Source organism: Cornus florida, unplaced genomic scaffold (genome assembly GCF_030987335.1).
Source record: "Cornus florida cultivar Cherokee Brave unplaced genomic scaffold, ASM3098733v1 CherokeeBrave_3.0.0_Hap2_Chr04, whole genome shotgun sequence".
Taxonomy (NCBI): domain Eukaryota; kingdom Viridiplantae; phylum Streptophyta; class Magnoliopsida; order Cornales; family Cornaceae; genus Cornus; species Cornus florida.
In genome coordinates this window covers 74686019-74704383 of record NW_026775574.1, presented here as the reverse complement: position 1 = coordinate 74704383, position 18365 = coordinate 74686019, and the positions used below count along the sequence as shown (strand labels likewise).

At 36.4% G+C, this 18365-nt stretch overlaps 1 protein-coding gene across 1 annotated transcript; it reads right to left on the bottom strand.

Moving 5' to 3' along the window:
• Positions 1–1577: 1577 nt before the first annotated feature.
• LOC132305132 (uncharacterized) lies at positions 1578–17212 on the bottom strand. Its single transcript, XM_059802813.1, has 7 exons — positions 17114–17212; positions 13400–13474; positions 12806–13322; positions 11790–12175; positions 11067–11308; positions 10805–10964; positions 1578–1988 (listed from the first exon to the last, which is right to left on the bottom strand). Exons 1-7 carry the CDS (start codon positions 17210–17212, stop codon positions 1860–1862), a joined length of 1608 nt encoding a protein of 535 aa, XP_059658796.1. The 3' UTR covers positions 1578–1859.
• Positions 17213–18365: the final 1153 nt, after the last annotated feature.

Below are 18365 nucleotides of genomic sequence, written 5' to 3'. Positions count from 1 at the left end.
TTGATTTTTGTATCAATAAAAGGCTATTATTTTTATGATCTTGGTGAATAGTGATGTATTTGTATTTGAAAGAATTGAGAAATTTTATTAGAAATTTCAGATCATTACGTTATCCCCAATTTTAATATAAGAAATAAATGTTTCTATTAAAATAGTTATACAAAATTATATACATTTATATGGTAATATTCAGCCGTTAAGATGTTTGTCATCTTTATATGGCTACAAAGTCCCATATTTTAAGATTTTAGGGGTAAAAAACTATATATGGCTACAAAGTCCCGTATTTTAAGATTTTAGGGGGAAAAAATTTTAAAAAGGTCTACAAAAATGTTATTCTATTTTCAAGTCTATACGTTAATACGGTAGTTAAAATGTTTGTCGTCTATATAGCCCCCGATTTAAAGATTTTAGGAAATAAAATAAAAGAGGACTTTGCAAAAATGTTGCTCTATTTTCAAGTCACTGCCTACAGAATTCTTTCGGAATTGATATACTTCTTTATATCATAATTAGTTTTTTAGGTGATGATGGAATGGTAAAAAGTTGCTATTATAATTGTTGGATTCATCATTTGAAACGATTTCCACAGTTTCTATGTTCTTCTCTCCCCATACATATATATTTCAACATGCTATCAATTTATACATTTAAAACAATTTTTTAATTTTAATTGGAGAAATAAACATAACTTTTCGTTTTTATTAAAATTGTTTTACAAAATTATATACATTAAATATACATTAACATTCCACCATGGTAACTTCCAAAAGGCATTAGTGGTTAAAATTCCTATTGCCAATGGTCCTTTCTCTATAAATGCCTAGAGAGTCCCAAATTTTATAATTTCAGAAAAGAAATAATAACTTTGAAAATATTATTATATTTTCAAGTCTATTACCTACTGATACTATACTTCTTTTTATAATATATTTTTTTAAAGTGGATAAAGGTTGTTATTAAATTGTTGGAATTATCATTTTGAGGTGTTGCCAACTTTTAATTTCAATTTGCTGGCATCATCAAGTTTTCTTTCTTTTTATATCTATAAATCTTCTTATTAAAGTCAATAGGATTTATAATATTTACATAGACTTTTAAAGTAGTTATTAAAATTTTAAATAAACAAATTAGGTGACTTATAAAATAAAAACTAAACCCACTAAACCACTTAAAAGTTATCAACTTCTTAATATAAAACACTTCTCATACTTTAATAGCTAGAGAGAAAGATGATTAAGACCCGTCACTCATATAAATCATATTAATAGTTATATCTAAATGATCATTCTAATTAGATTATTTTCTATATGTATACATTTTTATTAATTTAATAATGACTTAAATAAGTTAAAATAAAAAGTAATTAAATAAAATTTTAAATTACATTAGTGTTATTAATAAGTTTATTCTTAAGACATCAATTGTCAAAGGACACAAAAGTTCATACTAATAACACAACCTGTCACCAAAGACACAATTGTCGGATAAAACAGTAAAACAAAAGTTGTCAACACTTCCAATACAACAATTGAAACTAAAAGACCATGAAGTAAATAACAACATTAACATAGATATTAACAAGGGAGTCCATTAACATAGATATCAACAAAGAGTCATTAGAAAAAGTCTGGTTGTGATATCCCGAAGCTACCCCACAAGGGCCACAACCTTTCACAAAGGACACAATTGTCAGATAAAACAGTAAAATATGAGTATTCCAACATTTCCAATACAACAATTGAAACTAAATGACCATGAAGTAAATAACATTATTAACATAAATATCAACAAAGGAGTCATTAACATAAATATCAACAAAGGAATCATTAGAAAAAGTCCGCTTGTTGTAGTCCGAGCTATCCCACCGAGTACTGTTTGCAGCCCTTAGAGCCATAATGTTGAGAACCGCGCCTCACGATCTTTTTACATAAGTAACAATAGGGGTTTTGGCACCCCGAGCAAAAGATGTGATTGTTATTTCCAATCTATTAATATAACAAAGAACAGATTAAGTATTAGCTAGGCCTCTAAACAGATTAAACAAAAATTGAATTTGCCTGAATCCAGACACCAAAAATGAAATAAAAGGAAGACAAGTCAACTTCAAAAAGTCTTATAATTTAACAATCATTATTAACAAGAACAAGTTAAACTACATTGCCAATAAAATAGGGAACATAAAAAAACAAGAAGATTCGCTTTAGCCTCTTTATCATATTAATAATTAGAAATATGATAACATATATATATATATATATATATATATATATATATATATATTATCCAAAAATCCTGGGCTTAACATCAGTTAACCTGCACTTAGAGAAACTAAGATTTGGACAATAACGATCCTTAAGGCATCCGTTCTCTCCAACAAGCGCATGTTAAATCTTCTACCTTCCGCAGTTAACAGGCACTGAAATTGACTACAGAAAACAAGCACTAGGACAGGAGGTGATCCCTTAAAGTTCGGAAACTGCTAGCTCCATCTGAGGGCCATTTGGCTTATAAATCAGGACGGTCTTTTCAAAAGTTCTAATCTCCCAAATGGGTTCATTTTCTAGCCCTATCTACTTGCAGGTTAAAGTAGCATCTACACCTGGAAAATGTAACCACCATCTTTGTTTGCAGGAGACATAATACAAACCGAACACAATTAATAGTAAACCACCATTTTAGATGGAGGGTAACAAAATTTAGATGCATGGTTCTAAACTTAGGTAACCTTTTTGTTGGTTTGAAAATATATATATATATATCTATAGATTTTTCTCGTGATTATCACTCCAGTCCAACTCTATCCTATCAGGTCATGCATATGATTGTGATAAAAGAAAATCTAGATCCAACAAAATTTTAAACAGAATATGATAACGTGAGTTTGGTAACATGTTTATTTGAAACACGCAGATGGAGAGGACATCCGCCATCGCGAAGGCTAGCATCCCATGCTCATTGAGACCACTTGAAAGGCCACGCCACAGACTAGTTACCGACACAGCTGATCCAAGTGATGCAAGGTTAGGGATGATGCAAAGTTCGGATCAAATAATGATCCGGGTTAGGTCAGATTGGCTGCTCCAGGGAGAAAGCAATTCAGAAAGTCACCATAAAGGCTATATGTCTCCCTCTAACTTGGTAGGTGGAATAATGGTGAATTTCATCACTTGGATCATCAAGATGTCACAGAATTGGAACGGGCCGGTCTCTACTTCGGTAGTGGGGTGACTTATTCGCGGGACCAGTGTCTTTCCTCTCTCAGGAAGTGCTATTGATACGTACTCTATTTCTTTTTCCACGGGGTGACACAGCTGAGCAGCAAACCCAGTCCTGATTGTGGTAGAATGGGGGGCTAAAGGGCATTAGTGGAGCCAAAGCAGTAGACCATTGTGAAAGGCGCTGAGCCAGGCAGAGCACCAGGTCCCCCATATGCACTCCCCTCCCTCTAGGAAATGCTAATGCTGAGCCGGGCTGAACAACGTAAGGTTTCTGTTCGCGACATAATATAAGAGTTTTGGGTCTTTTGAATTCGCTGATCGAGACTGAAGACCAATTGCTGAGGGTCAATACGGGCAGTCGCAAGTGAAGTGAAGACCGCCCGGTAGAGTCGCTTTCTTCATAATTTCCTTTGCATCCCAAAGAGAGCTTGTGTTGAGAGAGAGTTTCAAACTCGTATAACTCCGTGGAACTTGGTCCCTAAGAAGAGAGGGTGTTCGAATGCATGAGCGAAGGCTGGAAGTTTCGCAAGGCTTTCCTTGTGGAGGTTCTTCCAAGTTGTACTGAGCAGTTATTTGGAATGTTTCTCAAGCATATCAACGTGCCAAAGCCACAAAAATTCAGCAAGCAAGAGGGACACACAGAGCACCAAATAATCAGGTTAATTCTAATCGAGCAACAATTTTTAGGGGACAATCTCAAAGTGGCAGCAATGCAGCCCCTCAATCACAGCCAGGTGGTGGAGCAAGTGTTGCTAAATTACAGCCTAATGGAGGAGCAATTAAATACTTTAAATGTGGAGCACCTGGACACAAGTCGGTGGAATGTCGAAAAGCAAATAGTCCTGAAGGAAAGCATCTTCTTATGGAAGAATGTGGAGAAGAAGAACCTATTTATGGTGATGATGAGGATGTAGTGAGAGGAGACACGGGGCTTTTTCTTGTGATGCGAAAGGCCTTTATAGCACCACGACACAAAGATCCTGAGGATTGGCTGCAACATAATATTTTCCAAACTACTTGTACCATTGGGGGTCATGTTTGCAAGCTGATTATAGATAGCGGAAGCTGTGAAAACATCATCTCTCAAGAAGCGGTGACGAAGTTAAAGCTTTCGGCGGAAGCGCATCCTCAACCTTACAAACTTTCCTGGTTCAAGAATGGCAATGAGGTATCCGTCACTAAACGACGCTTAGTTAATTTATCTATTGGTAGTAGGTACTTTGATAAAGTATGGTGCGATGTTGTGGCAATGGATGCATGCCATGTCTTGTTTGGCGGACCTTGGCAATTTGATAATAAAGTGCAACATGATGGCTTCAAAAACACTTAATACTTTTTACAAAGATGATAAAAAAATAATATTGGTTCCATCTAAAGAGGAATAAGTTACACCTAAACCTAAACTGGGGGAGGGTGTTAATTTACTCTCTATGGCCAATTTTGAGGAGGAATTGGAGGAGAGTGGCTTGGTATATGTTTTAATTGGTAAAGAGAAAATTGCAGGAACAAATTGTCCAGCCACTGTTTATCTACTTTTAGAGGAGTTTGCTGATGTTATGCCACAAAATTTACCCCATGAATTACCTCCCATGAGGGACATCCAACACCACATTGATCTAGTGCCCGGAGATACTTTACCTAATAAGCCACATTACCGAATGAGTCCTAAAGAGCATGATGAGCTTAATAGGCAGGTTTCAGAGTTATTGGAGATGGGCTATGTGCGTGTAAGTATGAGTCCAAGTGCTGTACCAGCTTTATTGGTACCAAAGAAAGATGGGAGTTGGAGAATGTGTACTTATAGTAGAGCCATCAACCAAATTACTCTGAAATACAGATTTCCTATCCCTCGGCAAGAAGACATGCTAGATCATCTTTCGGGAGCCAAAGTGTACTCAAAGATTGATCTCAAAAGTGGACACCACCAGATTAGAATTCGCCCTGGAGATGAATATAAGACAGCTTTCAAAACTCGTGAGGGGCTGTATGAATGGTTGGTTATGCCGTTTGGTTTGTCAAATGCACCAAGCAATTTTATGCGAGTGATGAATCATGTGCTGAAACCTTATATTGGGAAGTTTGTTGTGGTATATTTTGATGATATTCTTGTGTATAGCACTTCAGAAAAGAAACATATTGAACATCAACAAGATCTCTTGACTACTTTAAGGGAGAAAAAAATGTTCATTAACTTAAAGAAGGGCAGCTTTATGACAGATCGAGTGCTATTTTTAGGATATGAAGTCTCCTCAGAAGGAATTCAAGTGGACCAGTCCAAAGTGCAAGCTGTCATTGAGTGACCAAGTCCAACAAATGTTCATGAAGTTCGTAGTTTTCATGGGTTAGCCTCATTCTATAGTCGTTTCATCAGGGATTTCGACTCACTTGCAGCACCAATTACGAGTTGCATGAAGAAAGGACCATTTAAGTGGACCACTGAAGCGGAAGAAAGTTTTCAATTACTTAAGAAAAAGTTTTCTGAAGCTCCTATTCTTATTCTGCTAGATTTTAACAAAGTCTTTGAAGTTCACTGTGATGCTTCTAGGGTCGGCATAGGAGCAGTGCTTAGCCAAGAAGGAAGACCTGTGGCATTCTTTAGCAAGAAGTTAAGTGGTGCAAGGGTGAATTATTCTACTTATGATGTGGAATTCTATGCTATTGTACAGACACTACACCATTCGGACTTTATTTGATTCAAAAGGAGTTTGTATTGTATTCTTACCATGAGGCCTTGAAGTACATAAATGGGCAGCATACGTTAAATCGTCAGTATGGCAAATGGGCCGCATAATTGCAACAATTCACTTTCACTTTGAAGCATAAGTCAAGTGTCCAGAATAAGGTGGCTGATGCTTTAAGTCGAAGATCTCATTTAGCAAGTTCGGGTTATGGGTTTTGAAAATTTCAAGGATCTGTATGTTGTTGATCCATTCTTTGAAAGGATTCACGAAGACGTAGTGGAAGGCAGCTTGCAATCTGGTTCTCTCTTTAAAGGAGCAAAATTGTGCATTCCTAATTGTTCCTTAAGAGAGAAAATCCTTCTTCAGCTACATAATGAGGGACACCTCGGCAGAGATAAAACTTATGCTTTGGTTAATGCAAAATACTCTTGGCCAAAGTTACAAAAGGATGTCAATAGGCTTGTTGATCACTGCCAAATTTGTCTAGTGTCAAAAGGTGGAACAACTAATGCTGGTTTATATATGCCTCTGTTCCGACTTCTCCATGGACAGACGTCAGCATGGATTTTGTGCTGGGACTTCCTCGAACACAAAGGGGTATGGATTTTGTCTTTGTTGTTGATAGATTTTCTAAAATGGCACAATTCATACCATGCAGGAAAACTATAGATGCTTCTCAAATTGCTAATTTGTACTTCAAAGAAATTGTTCGTTTACATGGTGTGCCAAAGTCCATCACTTCTGGTCGAGATAAGAAGTTTATCAGCCATTTTTGGAGGACTCTTTGGAAGAAATTGGGGTCTGATTTGAACTTTAGTTCAGCCTATCATCCTCAAACCGATGGGCAAACTGAAGTTGTTAACAGAAGTTTGGGAAATCTGATTTGAAGTCACTTTGGGAATAATTTGAAACAGTGGGATTAAGTTCTTTCTCATGCAGAATTTGCTTTTAACAGGTCCAGAAATCGAACAACTAAGATGAGTCCTTTTGAGATTGTTTATGGGCAGAATCCGAACAGTGTTTTAGATCTGGTTCCACTTCCAATAATGGGTCGTGTGAGTTCAAAAGCTGAAGAATTGGTAGACCAAATCAAAGAAATTAATAACAAAGTGCGGCAACAAATTGAGGAGAGCAATCACAGGTATAAAGAACATGTCAACAAGGGTAGAAGAAGTGTGATCTTTGATGTGGGAGATTATGTATGCGCTGTTTTGACCGAGATCGATATCCGGCTGGCAAGTACAACAAGCTGAGTGCAAGGAAGATTGGACCGTGTGAAGTACTGGATTAACGACAATGCATACAGGTTGAAGCTTCCCAGCCACATCAAGACATCCAATGTGTTCAATGTTTGTCATTTGATTCCTTATCAAGGTGACTCTCCGAGTGAGGATGATGTTAACTTGAGGTTGAGTTTTCTCTCACCTGGAGGGACTGATGCAAAGCAAGTGGAAGAAGAGTATTTTCAAATAGTTGAACACTCAAAGAAGACGCGACCGAGTTTCCATAAATAGACCGAGTTTCCATAAATAGTCTAGCTGATGACGAGTCCAATTATGTGATTGTTTTTAGTCTTGAGTCATTTATAAGTCTTTAATCTGTTTTATTTCATGCTTAGGATATTATTGTCATTTGATTTTATTTTATAAGTCATGTGCCAGTCGTGTGACTGTTTAAGGTCTGTTTTGTAATTTTTAGCTCTTTATTCTGCTGGAAAGAATACTAGCCTTTAGATTACATTTATTTGAAGGGCTAGGATTATATCTTTGCTAGTTGTAATGAGTAGTTTTTTCACGTTTTATCAATAATATCAGCTTGCTACAGCAGCTTTTTATTTCTCACTTTCTTTGGGATTGAGTTGTGGATGTTTAAGCTATTCGTTAGCTTAATCTTGCTCTTTGTTTTCCCTTCTTAGTAATTTAATTCTCTCTTTCATAAGCTAATTGCATTAGATTGGCTCTGATACCATCTGTCAAGGCCCACCCCACATTGGGTAAATAGTGTTCACTTTGCACATACAACGTGCTCGCGATTTTCATAACTTGTGCAAACAGTTAGGAGGCACCCACACATAGAACTACTCCCCCCAAGGCAATGTGAGTTACCCAAACTTAAAAGGCAAAGGAACCAAAGTTTCAAGGGATGTTGTTTGTAGGCCTAAATGACAGGGAGGTTGGGCCTTCCAGATTTGGAACTCATAAACAAAGTTACATACATCAAGCATATATGGCATATCTTCAATCTTTGAAATTTATGGTATAATTGGATTAGACTCTACCTAATTATAAGGAAAAGTTTCGGGGATTTAAAGCCTCGGACACTCAATTCTTGAGTATAGAGGGAACTTCTCAGCCTTTGGACATGGCTAGGCCTCTTTTGAGGCATGCTATTGGAAATGGTACTAATACCTCTCTATGGTTCGACAACTGACATCAATTGGGTCCATTGATGCTCAAAGTTTCAAGAGATGACATATCTAGCTCTGGCCTTGACCTGTATGCCAAAGTTGGCATTTTGATTAGGCATAATTAGTGGCATATCCCCCAATTGTTCACCGTTGGAGAATAATTATAGGAGTGATTTAAGCCCTTAAATCACTCCTCGACAAAATGTTAACGTTGCCATACTTGGGCAACAAGTTGTTGCCATATTTCTATTTGACTTTTTGTGTAATTCTTTTATTATAAAATACTTGTAGAGCAAGAAATTTCTATTCTCTAGTTATAAGTCTTTCCCAATTCACCTATAAATAGAGGTGGTTATTGTAAACAAAATCAAAAGAGAATGTAATAAAAGAGATGTAGCCCTTTGGGCTTTGTGTGTCGTGGATGTAAGCCCTCATGACTGAATCACATTATATTCTTGTGTTCATGTTCAAATTTATCTCTTCAACTTTATTTTTTTCTTTCAACATGGTATCAGAGCAAGTTTATCATACCCTACTCTATACTCCACTTGTCTCGGATATTCGGATCAACTCGTCTTGGATCTCTGGATCAACTCATGTCGTCTCCGATCTTTGAACAACTTGTTTCGGATCTCCAGATCAACTCACCTCTAATTTACTCGTCTCAGAATCTCGACAACTTCATATTTTGTTTCAAATTGGACACTTGAGTTAAGTTACCATGTACCAACTTGAGGGGGGGTGTCGGAGAATAATTATAGGAGTGATTTAAGCCCTTAAATCACTCCTTGACAGAATAACGTTACTATACTGGGCCAACAAGTTGTTGCCATATTTTTATTTGACTTTCTGTGTAATTCTTTTATTATAAAATACTTGTAGAGCAAGAAATTTATATTCTCTAGCAACAAGTCTTCCCCAATTCACCTATAAATAGACGTGGCTATTGTAAACAAAATCAAGAAAGAATGTAATGAAAGAGATGTAGCCCTTTGGGCTTTGTGTGTCATGGATGTAAACCCTCATGGGTGAACCACATTATATTCTTGTGCTCTTCATGCTTTAATTTCTCTCTTCAACTTATTTTTTCTTTCAACATTAACTAATCTGGTGCCAGAATTTGCTAATAGTTAAAAACTTTTTTTGGGTGGGGATTGCATTTTCCGGGCCACAACATCACACTAACCATGCCTTGCTCCCCAGATTTGATCCTATTTCAGATGAGAAAGTGCTGTGGATTCCCTCCCCAAACCATAATTTTTTCTTTTCATCATTGACATATCCATTTCTCCCCTCCAGCTTCTACAATTCCCTGATCTAAGCTTGTGTGGTTCAAACACTCGGTTCCAAGGCATAGCTTCATCTTATGGATATCTATTTGGAACAAGCTTCAGACTTTAGATGAACCCTCTATGGCTCTCTGGCCTTTATGCATTTCCTCAACCACTAATTTCTTTGCAACTCTATAGCTGAATCTATCAACAATCCATTTTTTTTTTTTTAGTTTCCATGTTCAGATTTGGAGCTTTTGTCAATATGGTTGTAGAACATACATTAACCCTCCTAATTAGAACCCTCTCATTGATTGGATTGCCTATCACTAGGGTGCTGCTGGGAAGCCCTTGCTACTGTCAACAAAATCACCTTTGCTTGTACCATCTACTGCTTATGGAGAGACAGAAATGCCAGAGCTTTTGAAGGAGAGAGTTGTTCAGCTCAAAATCTTGAAGAGAAGATTAGAGATTACATCAGATGCAGATTCTGTAGCCTAAAGTTCAAAGATTCATTGGCAGCTAGGAATTTAGCTGCCGAGTGGAACCTCCCTCCATGTATTATTACATCCAGAAACTCTGGTCAAAATGAATAACAGGTTGTTGTTCACAGTAAGAGAATCTGGTGATTCCAGCAAGACTTTTGCCGTTGCATTTTTTTTTCCTTTTGCATGTTCCTATCCTTTGTTAGGATGCTGATTGAAGGTCCTCTCCTTGTGTTGGTTAGCCTTGCTGGATCAGTTTCCATCCTCTGACATTTTTTTTGCTGAATGTCTTGTTGGCCCACTGATTCGGTTGGGTGGTTTTCTTGTTATCTTCTTGTATAGTGCAGCCCAGGCTGTCTTTTTGCTGCCTTTGGGCTCTGTGTAGGGTTCTAACCTGAGGTACAGTTCTCTATTTCTCTCAATACTACAAAATTACCTTATCGGGAAAAAAAAACCATATTATACTCATGGTAAACACCCTACACTCAAGGAGTAAATTCTAGCATAACCTTCTATTATAACTAAATTACCAAAGAATTCTAGTGTAACTAAATTACCACAAAGGGTTGTAGCCTAGTGGTACTTCCTCGCCTTCCAAAGTAGAAGGCTTAGAGTTCAAGTCCCCGCATGGGCAAGTGAGTCTGTGTGTTTCAAATAAAATAAAAAATAAAAAAAAAGTAAAAAAATAAAAAAAAAAATTACCACAGATTTCCTAATAATCAACTGGAACTTTACTCACCTTTACATTAACTTGACCACAATTAGGGCATGAATGACCACGATCAGCAACAAGTTCAGCATGATTCCGACCTAGCACCTGGCCTATCACATGGCGGAGATTAATTCCCTCTCCCCAATGCAGAAACGTTGCCTGTGAGAACTGCTCACAGCCCCCACCCCTTTGATCAGAACAAATTAATTAGTTTTAGCTAACAAATAATAAATGTGAAATCACACTATCAAAAGAATTTTTGATCAACATGTGAGAATTGACAACAAACTTGAAGTGATCATTTCGACCATTTCGACCAACACCAATCGCCTTATTACAGCGGTAGCAGAATGTCTGCCCACAATTTTCGCATGCCATCTCGTTGCAACCAAAAGTTCGTGAGATAGCCATCTTACAAGATGGACATTGCTTAGCAAAACCAAGTATTTCCCTGACGCTAAGAATATCGTTCATCATTTCGCGCTCACGATGCTTTTGTTTATCCTCCAATTGAGATGAATTCTGTCGTTCCTGCAGAAAATTCAAAATTTTAATTTTACGGGAAATCCGGAATTTTTTCTTTAATAAGGAAGAAGAATACAAGGTCTTTGATTGGTTCAATGGTAAAACTTTAGGCTGCCAAGCATGAGAAAGTAGTATCATAGTTGAAGACAATTGTTTTGTGCAAAGCCAGCGAAAAATTAAGTCTAAACCCAGATTACACTCCCACCACCCTGAACAGATATAATCAACACTGAGAAATGGCCTTTTTACAGGGAGAAGGTTGTAAAAACACTAAGAAGAGGTTGGGAAACAGCATGAACTAGTAAGAATAATCTGAAAGCTCATACAAAAACGTGGCTCTAAATAGACTGAACCGCTATCATATTATCATAGTAAAATTACAACACTATCCTGCTATTGGTTAAATAACAAGCCCGCCCCTCCACTTAAGGCAACCAAAAACCACAATAAAGTAATGGAAGAAGTGGGGCGAGAGTACAAATTTTACCTGCAAGATACGAAGCTTCAGTTCTGGTGTTATACATGCAATTCCTACATGACGTCGCTCCCTGCAAAGCGTACAAAAGCTATAGTAGCACTTTGAGCATTGTGCATGTTGCTCTCCATCTTCTATGCAGGCTGTTTCACATCTCGGGCAATAGGTTACATCAGACATTGACTCGAGTGTTTTCTGTAACATTAACAACTCCCAACGTTCAAATTCCTCATCACCAAGCAATTGTTTCAATACACCAGGTGGAACCATACCCCCACATTTTGCATCAGGACACTGAAGCTTGCTTATTGTCCCCTCCTTTACATGCATACCAGAGTAAGTTTTCATGCATTTCCAACAGAAGAAGTGTTGGCATGGCAATCTAATGAATTCTGTCCCTGGTAAGGGAAAAAATGATAATTAGAAAACAGATAGAAATTATAGCAAGAAAAAGATTTCGAATCAAAACGGGTCATACTGATTGTGAGAAGGCTATCATGTTTGAAACATTATATAAATATTGTGAAATAAACAAAAGGCATTAGTTCATAGAACAGTCATAATCTTGTTGGCAGTAATTGAAAGTTTGCTATAAAATAAATGTGTCACTAGAATTATGCCAATTTGAACACATGACCTTTGGCTCTATCCAAGATTTTCCCTGTTAATCAAAGTAGAAGCATGTACTGAAAATATAATTGTAAAACAGCTTTGATACCACTGGTAGGATACGGATCATACTAAACCTTGCGAAACTATTTCCAAAACTTGCTTCATATGATCTACATACTTATTTGGTAAAAGGTAATGGCTCCTAAAGTTTCTGACATTATAACTGATCTCTTGAGGTTGTGATGTCAGAGTGATTTACCCTTAACGTATCACATTTAAAAAGACCGCATTATCCAAAAATATATATATAAGAAATGCTTGGTAAATTAAAGAACTTCATCAACACTTTCCCTTTTCGGCACAATTACCAGCATATTTTATAGAATAAATTCTGTCAGGAAAAAGTTGAAAAATACCTGCATACTCACTAAAGCATATGCAACATTCATGCCAATTCTTGCCAAAGTTTGCAAGGAGCTGCTCATCGTTGTAACTCTTCATTAAAGGAATGTCAACATCTGGGGATATGCTTCCTGAAACTGCACGCCTATCTCCACTATATCTCACCCCACATGGACCAAGAATTAATTCTTTATTGAAACTGAGATAAGAAAGAGACGAACTATGTAGCCATTCCACCCATTGGTATATAACTTCCTGCCCTGTTTGGTCCATCCAAATCGAATCCAACATGGAGCGAAGACTGGAAATCTTAACATGATTCAGCCACTGAACGGAAATTATAAAATGAGGAGGGATATGACTCGGGTATGATTTAGGTAATAAACATGTCAGCACAATTGGAGTAAGGTACTGGACTTTGAAAGAGTATGAGAACTCAGCCGAACCATCACTTTTTGTCTCAAGATCACTAGATGAATTTAGCTTTGCAGAGATAGTAAGTTCCTGTGGATCTTCAATGTGTATATGAATCTGCAAAACGACATTGTAGATGTTAGACTAATGACTTCCTTACACACGATAGGGAGTTTGTTCAATGGTTACTAAACCTGAAAAGATCGTAGTCCTCCCTGTCTGTTGAGAATAAAGGCATTGGCTCCATATATGGACTCCATAGCAAGTAACTGCAAGTAAAAATGAGGGGAAAAGCAAGAGATCCATCATGGTTCATCTATCTTTTAGACAAGTAAATTCCAAGAAATACTTTGACCTTTGGCTTTTGATGTATCAACTTTTCTCATACAATATTTTGATTCAACAAATATTTTAAAGAAGATGACAAAATGTTATTCTATGATTTGATTTCAACCAGACATGAAATTTAAGTTTCAATGAATGATCAAAAACATAAATTACTCCATGAAACTGCATGGGTTCCCTAAATAAGGTAATCTATCAAATTATCAATGAACTTTGTTGTGAAAGAAAAATAAATAAATAAATGAGTTAAGTTGTTCAACAGTTGAAGCACATCATAAAGGCATCTTCTAATGATGCCAAGCATTTACTTACAAGTATAAATGATAATGATGGACATGGAACAACTCTGATAAGCTTACTAATTTAGCTTTTCAAGTATTTTATTATCTGAGATAGCGAAGGTAAAAATTCCTTGCTAACAATTAAACATAATGACTAGCTATCACATTCGCAACCCTTTGTTTTTGATATGATGTGAATCACCCCAATAATCCCAAGATAATGGTTACTGTCCCTCACTAGTCAATGATAAAGCAATTAACCCACTATTTGATAATAATCGAATGCCGTACATCACAAGTAATCCATGAGCATGTATAAAGAATGTAGGTAACTTTCTAAACACCAAGGCTACCTCATATTTGTACTTTAGAGTTTATTTTAGGATGCCTTTACATAGAGGCTCCTATTAAGTTGAGAGTCCTATAATAGTTATGAAATATATAACAGAATTAGTTTCGTTTTATATGTAAATATTTTGAAGTACATTATCCATGATGGAAAAAAAAAATGTGACTGGTGGTCATGTTTGGTCCACGACTTTCACAAAAAAGGTGTATGAAGTATCTAAGAAACTGGTACAAGTATAAATATAAATTTTTGGGTAACTTACAAGAACTCTACATGTAACAGGTACAAGTACTCCCACTAATTAAGCCAAATTAGAGTCCTTCCTTACGTACACAAAAATTACTGTGACTTCTCCTACCAAACCTTGTCGTTGGACAGTGTAAACGGAAATTTTGATTTTACTATTTTGCCCTCACATATAACTTAATTTGTTATTGATCATCAATAAAATAGGAAAATGGACCACCAATATTGAGTGTAAAGACCATTTTGCCCTTAGTACCGTTCAGCAACTCTCTGCCCTCTCTATCCACATCTTCCTAAACCCAACATATCCTCCCAACATCACCACCACCACCTCTTCATTTCTCTCTTATAACCACCTCCTCTTTTTCTTCTCCCATCCAAGCCTCCATCAACCCGTTCGTGAATGAATAGGTTGATGAGATTGGAAGCCATGGCGACTTCAAGCACACTCCCACTCAGCCCATGCTAACCCCACCTAACCCTAATTTTTCCCCAGTTCCAATTCACAAACTCAAATTCACCACCACCACCACCAAAGACAGTAATGAGGAAGATGACTGAGTTATGTGGTGCACTATGCCTTTACAAGAATGTTTCCCACTGGGAAGAAGACTGACCACTGTTTTGTTCTTAATTTGGCTTTAACTCTATCAGCAAACAAAGATAGTAGTCCATTTTTTGTTCACTTATGGACAACCATAAAACTATTTCTCTTGCGTGTCTTAGATATTGGTTAGTCAATCACATATTGTGGACTCTTGCTTGTTGGATACATTGTCAAATTCTTCATATAATATTTCTACCGGGTGATGCTTTCACTGTCTTATACTTCGTGATTTCAGAGTTGCTGAACATAGCAGTCAAACATGAGTATCCCTTTCGATGCATTAAAATTGAGCTTCCAAATGAGAAGGCTCAGAAACCTTCGTACAGAGAATTAAACAGATTGGGGATGAGCAATTTCTCCACAATATCTTGCCAAATTTTATCCATACAAAAAGCAAAAGCTAAAATCATCACAAGGTGTAAATCAGACATTTCAAATTAACAGTATGATCACTAGTATAAGACTATTGAAAAAATATGGTGTTGGTACTTGGTAGAGAGAAAATGCTAAAGGTGATTAAGGGTGGTGGTGGATTAGAAATTGTTGCAGAAAAGTAGGAAAAAGAGAATGGTGGCATACTAGTATATGTATGTTTTTGCGTGTGTGTATATATATAAACACGCTCACAATATGTGTGTGTGTGTTTATACATCTCCAACCTAAGCAAATATAGCTTGGTATACTAAAAAAATGCAAGTTGTGATCAAATTCAATTAGGGCATCTTCGTATTTATGTCCTCTTACTTCAATCAATAGGGATGATATTATCTTTACACACATTTCAAAGGGAAAAATGGCACTCTAAACAAAAAAATTGACGGCATAAGCAACTTTTTACTTTGATCAGTTGACTGTTAACAGAAGGGGGGAAGTGCTCCAAAACCATAACCTCAAGGGTAAGTGAGTGTAATTTTTTAATACAAGGGGAAGTCTATAATTTTGCTAAACTATAGGGGAGGTCAGAGTATTGATGCTAAATTTTTTTGGTAGATTTTAAATTACATATATATACAAACATATTAGTAATATATGTATATATATGAAGTCAAAGTATATGTACCTATACATTGTCAAAGACCCAGTATAATTTCCAGTGGGAAAAAAAAACTCGAAGTATAAGGCTTTTGTTCACTGTTGAAAAAGCCAAGGTCAAAAGGATTCAAAAACTAAAAGTCGTGATAGTAGCATAATGGTTAGTATTTTAATGCCACACTTCTGTTGGAGAGAGAAAAAAGAAAGAAAGAAAAAAAAGAAAAAACTTAGAGAGGAAGTGCTTCCTTGTTTTTCTAAGATACCTGTCTTCTACAAAACAATGTTGGATTTAATATTCAGGAACTGTAAATAGGTGAAAGATTTCACCATCAATGCCTCTCTAAAGTTCAGACTCTTTAATATTAAAAAGGGAAAAAAAAGTCTTTTTCTCTGATTATAAGTTTCTCTCAGATTGATCTCTTGGTTTTAGTTTTAATCGATGATAATTTTTTTTTTTTCCATCAAACTTTTAATGCTCCTCAGCCTTGCATTTTTGGTAACAGAAGTTCTCTGGTGTATGTGTCGAAGTTGATCTGTTATTTTGTGCTCGAGGTCCCTGATATTATAAGGTGGCACAGCCCCAGCCATAAAAAGATCTACTTATGAAGCCGAACCTACATAAGCAGTGCTAATAACATAAACATTCTCCTACCTCTCTTTTTTCCTAGTTATTCTCGTACCCTTTCTTTTTCTTCATTTATTTATTTATTTTTGTTTTGGGGGCGGGAGGGTTATAACCATTCCACTCAGGTCCTTTAGGATTAATTTGATGATTAAGTCAACTAAATATGTGATCAATCACATAAAAATCATGACCCCCACAAACTTCATAAGTGTGCCCAAACACATATGGGGTAGGTCTTATGCAGTAATATTACTTTAAACATGCATGCAACATCTGCCAAGTCCAGGGCAATCTCAATTCTTAAGTTTCACATAAATCTCTCAAAGAAAGTGTTATGATGAAGTTTAGTCCACTCAAACAGCCAAACCAAACACCTAGATCATTGAAAACTCCAGCATCCTCCTCCAAGCATCATCTATTTACATCTGGCTGCACATGATGTTCTACCAATATACTCCATTTAGAGTGATACTTGCTGCTAGATTTCGTACTTGCAGGTTTGTCCTTGCTGCCAGTATCCATCATCATTGACATCTCAACAAATCCTCCCAAATTTTATCACCCATTAAGAGATTCCAACGGTTTCAATTGTAAGTCCATTTTTAATGTATCCCTTCTCTTCCTTCAAGTCCACAATAGGAATGTGGTCATCTTTTTTTCCAATGCCAATTACATACATCTCCTTCCTGTCACCCAAGAGATTGGCTATTAACTTAATTTGGTAACTCGGCCAAATATAACTTTTTAATGTAACCAACACTTACAAAATAGCTTCATCATTCAACACCAACATTTTTCTTAACCTCTTCCCCAGCTCACATTCTTTATATTTTGTCCCCATCTCAAATAGATTTAAGATAACGAGCTTTTCCTCTTTTGGGTATCAACAACATCGTTGAACACTTCGCATGTATGCACATTCTTACAAGCTCCAAATAATCTTTTCTCTCACTAATATTTCCAAGCATTTACATTTATAACCATCATTATGCAAGTTTTTAACTTAAACTCCATAACGTCATTAATCAAAGTACATTGTTTGCAGATAGAAAGATAATAAAGCCTAATCATTTATGCAGGCAATTCATATCAACTAGGAAAAAGATGGAATCAAGTTCAGTCACACGAGCCAACATTGACAATAAACTAATTTCTCTACCTGTGTAACAAAATAAAGTACCTCAACTATTTTCTCAAAGTTAGCTAGTAAAGATTTAAGATCAATTCTAGAGTTCAGGTTCCTAGCTTAACGAGCCTGAGCAAAGTCAGGCTGCGCTCAATCGAAGCTCAGGTCATTAACCCATGAGTAATCGACGAGAATTGTCATTAAGGGGCCATTCGGGAAGCCCAAGTGATACATCAGCTGAGGATCTGACAGGTATTCTGTTGATTTGTGCATGCTAAAGGAATTTACTTAAAATAAAATAGGGCAAAAAAATATTTTCCTAAACCAAATCAATGTTGGTTTTCTTGAAAACCAGGTAAAACTGTCATGGGACCATGCCTTAACCACTTTTGGATTTCCAGACAACCCTCTAAAGATTAACTTCTGCTTCATTGTCAAAAATATTGTTTTCACCAGTTATTCCATAAATTCTATGTATGTAACACTTATCATTGGTTGATAATGAAAGCCAATACCACAACTTTCCAGGTTCCTTAGAGCAAAACCTAT